Source organism: Protopterus annectens, chromosome 16.part0 (assembly GCF_019279795.1).
Source record: "Protopterus annectens isolate FY-2018-M chromosome 16.part0, PAN1.0, whole genome shotgun sequence".
NCBI lineage: Eukaryota > Metazoa > Chordata > Ceratodontiformes > Protopteridae > Protopterus > Protopterus annectens.
The window spans coordinates 396,037,228-396,048,247 of NC_056750.1; the positions used below are offsets into that span (position 1 = coordinate 396,037,228).

At 39.0% G+C, this 11,020-nt stretch overlaps 1 protein-coding gene across 2 annotated transcripts in view; it reads left to right on the forward strand.

Annotated features, from left to right (window-relative positions):
- Positions 1 to 11,020, forward strand: part of LOC122791088 (nuclear receptor subfamily 5 group A member 2-like) — a 643,734-nt gene that overhangs the window by 536,959 nt on the left and 95,755 nt on the right. For both annotated transcript variants that reach the window (XM_044058884.1, XM_044058885.1), the window contains exon 5: positions 6,210 to 6,329. In XM_044058884.1, coding sequence (XP_043914819.1) covers positions 6,210 to 6,329 — 120 coding nt within the window. The remainder of the gene's footprint in view (positions 1 to 6,209; positions 6,330 to 11,020) is intronic.

Below are 11,020 nucleotides of genomic sequence, written 5' to 3' on the forward strand. Positions count from 1 at the left end.
AATCAAGCTGTAAAATGGAAAAAAGCCACTTCCTCCTTCCTTAGCACCCCTACCGGAGTCCCACAAGGCTCCATACTGGGTCCCCTTCTCTTCAATATCTTTATCAACGACTTCCACAAATCAATCCCTTTCTCTAGCATCATCCAATATGTGGATGATTCTACTATTATCTGCTCTGCCTCTTCTATCACTTCACTACAAAAACTTACTCAAGATGCCTTCTCTTCCACAGAGCAATGGATGCTAAGCAATCATCTAGCTCTAAATGCTTCCAAGACCAAACTAATGTTATTTACTCCCTCCAAAGTTACTCCTCCCGACATAAATTCATTCTTAATTACTAGTCAAAGCAACACACCTCTCGAAACAGTGTCAGAGACCAAACTACTTGGGGTCCAAATCGACAACCAACTTAAATTTAACTCCCACCTGCAAACAAACATCAAAAAAACGCATCAAAAACTTGGCATGCTTTATAGACAGAATACCTACCTCACATCCGCCACTAAAATCACTCTCTCTACTTCCTTCCTTATCCCCTCCCTTCTCTATGGGGCCCCACTACTTACTAATCTTCAGTCCTCACTAATAAAACAGCTTACCTCCTGCTATAACAAAATTGCAAAGTTCGCCACCAGCCATAAGTCTTCCACTCACCACTGTCTCTCCCTCCATAAACTAAAATGGCTAGAACTTCCCAAACAACTAACTTACACTCAACTAACTCTAGCCCATAAGCTTATTCTAAACCCTTCCCTCTGTCCCTCCCTTTCCTCTGCCTTTAAAATGCACCTACCTAACAGAGTTCTAAGGTCTAATAATCAAAATCTACTAGAAGTGCATAAACCTACTCATCCCGCAGGCAAAAAACTTCTTTCATTCAGCCTCGATCGCCTCTGGAACTCCTTACCACCAAACATCCGCACCACCTCTATCCACTCTACCTTTAAGAAGTCTCTTTTCCTACACCTAGCATCACAGTGGGAATGCTCTTGCTCCCACCCCACATAACTAACTCTTCTTAATGTCCTTTAATATCACATCCTTCTTTTAGCTACTAAACTTGTTCTCTAATTTGTATTAATTTTTTGCATTGTTCTATTGCTAACATGTTTTTTCTCTCAATGTATTAATTGTTATGACTGCTATTATATATCTGAATAGTTTCACATTATTCTGATTACATTGTATTAATAACGTTCTGTCCCTAGACAGTTCTCTGTCGAATATTATATGTATTTTTGGTTTTTTTCTTTCTTTTTTGGAGCTTTTCTCCCCAGGACTCCATTGAAAACGGGTTCTTTAAGGCCCAATGGACTATCCTGGTAAACCAACTGCAATAAATAAATAAATAAATTTTCTTGTGTGGATATGGTAGTAGTAGAGGTATTGGGAGATAGATTATTTTCTAGGGACTGCACTGTTTCTGTAAAGAAAGTGTTAAAGGTCTTTGCAACACATTTGGGGGGTAGATGTAGGGTAGTTAAGGGGGTGGGGATAGAAGATTTACCTGGATGGAGCAGTTTATTTAAGCCTGACCAGAATTTTTGTGGTTGGTTTTGGTGCTTTTGCTGCAAATTATAGTAGTATTTTTTTTTGTCTAGCATAACGGATTACTTTGCATGGTTTCTCAATTGTTTATATCTCATGTGGTCTTGTGGGGATTTGGTGGATCTCCAAGAGGTCTATGCTATGTTTATAGCAATAAGTTTTTGCCTTGTACCATTGGTTAGCCATGGTGCTATTTTGGTTCTGATAGTTCGTTTAGGAGCATATCTATCTAAGATGGCAAGGAATTTAGAATTGAAGTATAAAACTGCTTCATCAAGAGGAAGTAGTTTAAGGTTGGACCAGTCACGTGAATTAAGGTCAGCCTGGAAATTAGTCAGATTAAAGTTCTTAGTATTCCTAATGGTTTTAAAGGTAGTTTGTTGAGGGATGTCATTCTTTTTTCTGATCATATAGGCTAGGAAGTGGTTACTCATGTCCTCAGGTAGGGTGCCTGATTTATATAACTGGAGTTTGTTGTTTATTAATATCCAGTCTACAACATTTTCCTTATTGTTAGACTTATTGATTCTGGTAGGGGAAAATATGATCTGAGAGAAGCTATGTAAATGTATATGGGTAGAAGGGAAGTTTGATGAGCAGGTTTTCCAGTCGATATTAAAGTCCCCAAGAATAATAGTTTCTATGTGTATATATATGTATATATACATGTGTGTATGTATTTATGTATACATGCATGTATGTATGTATATATGCATGTATGTGTGTGTATGTATGTGTATATGTATGTATATATGCATGTGTGCATGCATTTATGTATGTATGCATGTATTCACTTATTTCCATTTGTTAACCTGTATGCTCCAAGTGAGCTAATACCCCCTTTCAGTATAGTCTCAGGGAGTTCAGTAAGGAGATAGCACTGTTACATAGTAGGTGCTGATGCATTCAGGAGGCGATTTCTACTTTATAGCAATGTTATATCAGCATATTAACAAATATTTTTACTGCAAAGTAGTAAAAGAAAGCATATATGATAGGAGATATTGGAGTGTGAGAGGGCTGAGTCAGATATGATAGGTGCTATTTGAGTGTGAGATGGCTGAGTCAGATGATTTTAGTGGATAGTTTTAGATGCCATTTCAGAGCTGAGACAGGATGACAGCATGACTATGTAGTAAGTTAGCACTGTTACATAGTAGGTGCTGATGCATTCAGGAGGCGATTTCTACTTTATAGCAATGTTATATCAGCATATTAACAAATATTTTTACTGCAAAGTAGTAAAAGAAAGCATATATGATAGGCGATATTGGAGTGTGAGAGGGCTAAGTCAGATATGATAGGTACTATCTGAGTGTGAGATGGCTGAGTCAGATGATTTTAGTGAATAGTTTTAGATGCCATTTCAGAGCTGAGACAGGATGACAGCATGACTATGTAGTAAGTTAGATTTTTTTTTAATTGTTTTAAGAAAATTTTCAGGTTTATTTTTTTACAGTTCATGGAGAATTGAGTGCCATAGTTTTGTTACAGGCATTGACTATACATATTGTCTTTGATGATTGTTATATTTAGAGGTGGACATGAGATTTTGGGTCTGAGATTGGGGATATCTGAGAGAAATAGATCTACTAATAATTTTGCTAGGCGCTGGACATTTGTTTGATCTGCTAAAAAAAATGTGTTCTTTTGAGTTGTGAGAAGTTCAGGGCGTGTTCGAATTCTAACCAGTGGATCTGCTGAAGTGCTATACAGTGAATACAGTGATGTGTTCAATTGGGTGGGTTATCAGTAAATCTAGTAGTTTTATTGTAGTACATTTCAAGTATTTGTAGATGTATTTTTGTATGCTGATTAAGATATCTGTATAAGACAGGTAGAAGCACGAGAGACCATACATACTGTTGATGTGCTTGTGGTGTTTAATATGATTTTATTCTCTATAGCTATTTGCTAATGTAGTATAAGTTTATCAAACCTCCCACTAATAGTTTGGATTGGTTCACTTGTTCAGCGGTAGATTGGTAAATGCAAGAAAAGACATTAATGTAAATACGGCAATCTTATATTTTTACTGAACATGACAAATAATAACCAACCTTGAGACTAAAAAAATGAAAATATAACCATACTCCTTGCAATTAATCCAATTCTGATAATCTTGTATTTATTATTATTTATATTTATTCTAGGAAGAGAGTGTGTTTTTATAACTTCTCCACAGTTTGTCTGTTAGAGAATATTTTTTTCCTCAAAAAAGGGCATTTATGCTGCATACTGTTTATCATATAAATGTCATTGCACATCAGAGGTATTCAGAAAGGTTAACTCTAGAACTAACAGTGCTTGGCTGTTGTGCTTTAGTAGCACAAGGAAGGTGATCAGTGATTCAGAGACAAGCAAGACCCACAGGAAGTGAAATCTGATTTGCATGTCTCTGAATCAAACATCCCAAACAGTAGCATTAACATTAATGTTCCTCCTATGAACCTACACAGTACTGTTGTACAGATACATACACATAAACACACACGCACACACACACACACACACACACACACACACACACACACACACACACACACACACACACACACACACACACAAACAGTCACACACATACACATACAAATACACAGGTACATTCATAATCATTCCCCTTCATATGAGTATACACATACATGCATACATACACACTCTCACAAATCCAACACATAAACACCAGGATGGACAGACAGACACCCACACACACACACACACACACACACACACACACACACACACACACACACACACACACACACACACACACACACACACACACACATACACATATTCCAACCCAAAGACAGTTGGAGAGTGACACACAAAAATACACAGGTACATTCACAGTCATCCCTATTCACATGCATTCACAAACACACAAGCACACACACACACATGTACACGCACAAAAAAATCCAACATCTAAACACCAGGAGAGACAGGCAGACAGAAACACACGCACATTCCAATACACAGACACTTGGACAGTGACACACAAAAATTCACGGGTACATTCATAGTCATTCCCCTTCAAAGTATACACACACACACACACACACACACACACACACACACACACATATTTGCGCACACACACACAGAGTTCATCACATAGACACCAGGACAGACAGACAGTCACACATACAGGAGTACATTTACAATAATTCTCATTCAGAAGTATGTGTACACACACACACATACACACACACACACACACACACACAAACACACACACGCACGCGCACACACACATGCAAACACACACAAAGACACACACATACCTGCTGCCTCTCTAACTGATCCAGTGCTGAGACAGACAACAACTGGTGTATCCTCTAAAACAGCACATGCATTCCCACGACTGTGCTCTGAATAGTCATGCAGTTCTTGTCTTTGAATACTTTAAAGTGTTATTTAAAGCCTGGAATAAGGCTTCAGGACAAAACACATGGCTAATTTACATTAGCTATACGCACAGACTGTCACCTTTGTAAGTGTTATCCAGCACTACTTGCTAGAGGATTCATACTGCTGTAATTACTCCCTCATAACACACCGAGCAATCCTCATAAAATTGAGCAGTATGATATGTGTTTCTGAATACCCCCAAACTGTGAACTTTAATCTCAATATAATAGGACCCTTAAAATACCCCATGACTGATGTGTATAATAACGTTAAATTTATCTTAGAGCTTATCTGGAGGAAATCGATTCCCTTCTGCCATTGCAGCACTTAATACAATCAGTAGGGCAAGTTGCTCCTACAATGAGTGCATAGCTACTAAACTAGAAGGGTTTAAAGCTTAATATTTACATTTAAACATCAGTACCCTTGGCTCCTGATAAATATAACATGGTTTCAATTCATATGTCCCATATACTTAACTTTTTAATGCATAATGCATTTGATATTTTCTGCTGTATCAGTAGAATTGCTTTTAGCAGAATTTGAAGCAATGTACCACATATTTTATTTGCTCAATGCAAGCACAGATATTCTGTAAGCCGAAACAAGTTGTACATCTGTTCTTGCCAGAAATTTCTTGGCATATCTGCTGTTCCTATGAATTCACTGAAATGTGTGCCTTGGAAAGAACAAACTGCATCCCTTCTATTTATTATACTTCAAAATATACTCCAAAATAGTCTATGTAGTTTTCAGTTTTGGTTATGACAACTAGAAAATAAATGCATGCATACTTGTTCTATTAGCCCATCCAGATTCTGTTTTCAACACTTCATGCCTTTTCATGTTTCAGTTTTGAATATTTGTCAAGGCTGAGTGGATTGCAGAATGAAATCTAAACAAAGCTATGTTCTTTTAATGCAATTAATTTAGGCTGTATCTATTTAACTGGCACAGAGTTCATGCACAAAAAAAGGTCTTTGAACAGCAGGTTGCTATGAAATAAATAATAATAATATGAAAAAAAAATAGAACTCGGGGAAGAAAGTGAAAAGGTTTGACCCAGGTAAAATATTTGTAAACAAAGACAGAGAACTTCTCCAGTAAGCTACGACTTGAATGGACTATACGGCTTCATTAGACTTTCTCTTTCAGTGCATTCCTAGTATTTGTAATTATGCTCTGTGTTAAAGTAGTTGCTCAAAGAACCATTGCTGATATTTATTTTTTTTCTATTATTTTAGGTAGGCGATCAAATGAAACTTCTTCAAAATTGCTGGAGTGAGCTCCTTGTGTTAGATCACATTTATCGACAAGTGCACCATGCCAGGGATGATAGCATACTCCTGGTTACTGGCCAAGAGGTAACAAGAACAAATCATGTGGTACTGCTGCTCAAAAGTATAATGCACAAGTCTGTGTTGCACTCCATTAATATATGTTTTGATCATAAGGTAAGGTGATCTCGAAGCTAGGTACAAATGTCAGAGTTTATATATTCCCAGCCAACTGTACTACCTGCAGAAAAATGTGCTATGGGATAAAAATTCCATATTTGTTTGCCTGTTCAGGGTTATGCCTTCTGACTCTCTAAAAATATAAAGGGAAGTGGGAATTCATTAAGGGTTTATCTAGTAATTTGCTTGTGATAGCTCTGTAGGTGCTCTGACCCCAAATATCCATTTTTCAGACACACCCTATAAATTTAGTACATAACAAAACAATGTATTACAAAGTCCAACACATTTAGAAACAGTGTGCATACATAGACTAGATATGGAAAAGTTCTACAAAATAATTCAGAGGCTATTGCAACTACCTTAATGAGTTCTGGAGCAAAGATCTTTTCACATTGACACCAAGAATGCAGAGTTGTAGACATGTGAGTTTACTCAGGTCTCTAAATTTTTCTTAAATGTATTTAAAATTGATGACTAGTGTATTACGTGTAGCTTGCTCTGAAGGATGGGGATGTAATTGTTTCTTATAGTTGTCCTACAACTTTTATGCTGTAGTACATATTGTCATGTCACTGCATCTTAGATGAACTGAATACATCCAGATTTAATGATACCCTGAGGGCTTCTTTGTGGATTGCTCTGTATGCTAAGATTAGAATTGTTCAAAAATATCTATAATGTATGGAAAAAGATCTAACTTTTCACACCTTTCCATATATGGCAAATTCCCTACAAGTATGATTTTTTTTAGAAAATGTTTTGCTGGATGGGCTCTAATCATACAAGCTGTCCCACATGCAAAATGAATTATTATATTCTATAACTGGGTATATGTAAGTTTTAAATACAGTTCTGGCTTCTTGTAGAAAATTTTTAACAGCAATTTCACTTGTTTCATAGTTTTACAAACTATTATGTCTAAATGAAAAAAATGAGCATTTATCTGTTATTGTGAGTCCTAAATCTTTGCATTGTGCCACAGTCTCAAGAGCTGTTTGATCCAATGTGATTATTGTTGATTTGCTGAAAAATACTAATTTGCATTTATCTATTCAGAAATGAATGCCATGTTCTGATGTCTACCAACACGTCAGTAAGGACTTTATTTATTATTTCAAAGTCTTATACAATGGATATTTAAAAAACAGCCTTAGTGTTATCAGTGTATTTACTTTGGCAGCATGATTTATAAATGGTTATGGAGGCAAAAAACAAACGGAATAGCATCAGGCCATGTACTGACTCCTGAGGGACACCACAAGTAATGGGAACATTAACATAATGCTACTTATTTTAATGGCAGACAATTCCCTTTATGCAATGGGCAGTTTTCTCATAACTAGTTAATACAAGACAATGTGCTGAGCATTGAACACTTAAGGTAGTTTTCAAGACAGCACACACACACACACACACACACACGCACACACACACACACACACACACACACACACACACACACTCACACACATCATGCATAATGTAAATTAAGGCACTAAGGAAGTGAAACATGAATCCAGTGTGTACTCATTGATGGGCATTGCCTAGGCAATACAGGTGTGTGTGTGTGTGTGTGTGTGTGTGTGTGTGTGTGTGTGTGTGTGTGTGTGTGTGTGTGTGTGTGTGTGTGTGTGTGTGTGTGTGTGAGTGTGTATGTGTAGCCACATATATGCTCTCAACTGTCCCTAATTTTGCAGAATGTCTTGCTGTGTGCGTGTGTGTGTGTGTGTGTGTGTGTGTGTGTGTGTGTGTGTGTGTGTGTGTGTGTATTTTGAGTGTATTTGTGAATGTAGCATGTATGTATGTGTGTTAGGGAAAATAGAGACTCTCAACTATCCATTATTTGCTTTATTCTGTTTTCTAAAATGTTTGGTGTACTAGCAAATCAGTGAGATTTGCAACCAACTAATAATAACAGGCATTTGAGATTCAGACTTAACCTTCAGAAAAAGCATGCTAATAGAAAGCCTGTAGCAATTTTCTAAATCTATAAAAGAAATATAGGTTCATAGGTTCATACTAGGCTATCTGCCCTAGGGCATTTAGAAGCCTAGCCAGAGTGTGTTTGGCTTTCGACACCCATTTTAAATTAATTTTGCTATGCCCTTTTTCGAGGGTAGTATACTGTGCCTCTGTCTAACAGTGACACAGAAGTGATACCCGGGGTAAACCTACAATCTCCCATCCACTCATCAAGATTCCTCTTGAAGAGAGTCAATGAGGGACTCTGCCTAACCTGGACTGGGATTTTATTCCAGAGTGAAGGGAGCCTATGGGTTATAAATCTGTCCCTCCAGCATATCCTATTTATTTCAGTGCTGAGGTTCAAGTCTCTCGAGCGTGTTACTCGATGGGATTTGGATTTTCTGAGGTGCAGCATGTCCATTAATTCCAGGTTGGACATGGCTTTATACGTCAAGCACAGATCGCCTCTGAGCAGGCGGTATGCCACTGAGTAGAGTTGGAGTTTCTTTAACCGGGCAGCATATGGCATCTGTTTGAGCCCTTTGATCCTCTTGGTGAGGTACTTTTGGGGTCTTTCCAGTTGCTGCAGGTGTCTGGTAAGGTACATCCCAAAAGCGGCATTGTACTCAATTATGGGCCTGATGAGGGATGAGTAAAGAGGCACAATGACCTCCCCTGATCTAGATGTGAATCTCTTCATGATTAGGTGGGCTATATAAAATGTTTTTCTAACCACTTTGGCCACGTAGTTGTCAAATGAGAGATTGCTATCAACTTGGATCCCCAGGTCCCTAATTACTTCTTCTGTACTTAATGGATTATCACCTATGTGGTAATTTGTGGGCACTTTGTTTTTGCCAAAGGGGATGACTATACACTTTTTGGCGTTTAGCTTGAGGCCATGGCTCTGGCACCAGTTGTCTGTTTCTATGAGGCCCTTTTGGAGGATGCTTGTGTCGGCTGGAGAGTCAATTATGGTGCCCAGTTTGCAGTCATCTGCGAACTTGGTCAGCCACAGTCCTTTCGTGTTGGCCTGTACCTCCGAGAAATATATACCGAACAAGAAAGGTCCCAGGACTGAGCCTTGTGGAACGCTACTTGTAACTGGTTTGGAGTCTGACATGGCTCCAGCAATTCTAACCACGTGGGTTCTGTCCTTGAGCCAGTTTGCAACCCATCTAGTGACATAGGGGTTTATATTTAAGCTGGTGAGCTTATCTATAATGCCTGAGTGGGGTATTGTATCGAAGGCTTTTGCGAGGTCCAGATAGGCCGTGTGGACCACCTTCCCCTCGTCAATGGCCTTGGTAACTGTTTCAAAGAAATCAACCAGGTTTAAGAGGCAGGATCTGCCCTTAACAAAGATGAACTGGGTAGGATCCAGTGTCTGTAGGCCCCCAATATCTTTATTTATGAGGTCCATGATGATCCTTTCCATAGCTTTGCAGACCAAGCTAGTCAGGCTTATGGGGCGATAGTTTCCAGGACCTGTTGAGGCACCACCTTTGTGGAGAGGGACCACTGTTGCTGTACGCCACTCTTTGGGTACATATCCTGTAGTAATGCTGAGACTGAACAGTAGTTTTATGTTTGGGTTTAGCTCTTCTTGGAGTTCATGTAGGATGCAGCCTGGGACACCGTCTGGTCCCATTGATGCTGTGTTTTTTGCTTTGGAGAGGGCGGCTCTTACCTGAGCATCTGAGATGTCAGGGGGCAGCACTCTGCTGGGATAGATATTTGCCCTTTTGGTGGGAGGGGGGGAGAAGTTTGCGATGAACCTGTCAGCTAGGATGTTGGCAATGTCTGTGGGTTCAGTGTATTTTTTGTCATTTTGGACTAATTCTGAGCATATCTGGGAATTCCCACCCAGGTTCCTAACATAACTAAAGAAAGCCTTGTGATTATCCTTAGTGTCCTGTGCAAGTTTTCTCTCGAAGCTGGCCTTAGACGATTTTATGAGTGCCCGTAGTTTTTTGCTAATACTGATCAGAGATGCCTTCCCTTTTTGGGATTTTTCTCTATCATGTAGTAGCTTCCTCCTTCTATTGTATAGTTTGTTTATGGCTGGGGTCCACCAGACAGGATGTCTGCCTTTGGAGGATTGGGTCTTGGTTTTATTTGGGATTGCATGATCCATGCATTCCTGAAGGTGTTCATAGAATGCATTTATAAAGGGTTCTGCAGTCTGGGCCGTATTTTCCACAGGCCCGGGGGCTTTGAAGGATTCCACCTCGGTTTTTAGGAGTGTGAAATTTGCTTTAGAGAAGTTTTTCACTGTGGTTTTCTGGGCAGGGGGTGGGGTCGGGATGTAAATATCCAGTGAGATTAGTTTATGGTCTGATCTTACCAGTGAGGGATACACTTCTGGTCTGGAGCATAGAGTCCCCATGTTGGTGATGCTCAAGTCCAGTATGTTTTCCCCTCTTGTGGGAGTGGAAACAAGTTGTTCCATAGCATTTGAGTTTATAAATTCTAGGAACCTTTGGGCTAGGGTGTTGGAGCTAGAGTAATGCTCCCAGTCTATGTTTGGGTAGTTGAAGTCGCCCAATATAATGGTGTTTGGAGAAACCTTCATATTTTCCAATGTTCTCAGGAAGGCCGAGTGGGGTTCCTGGGTTTGGGAGGGTGGT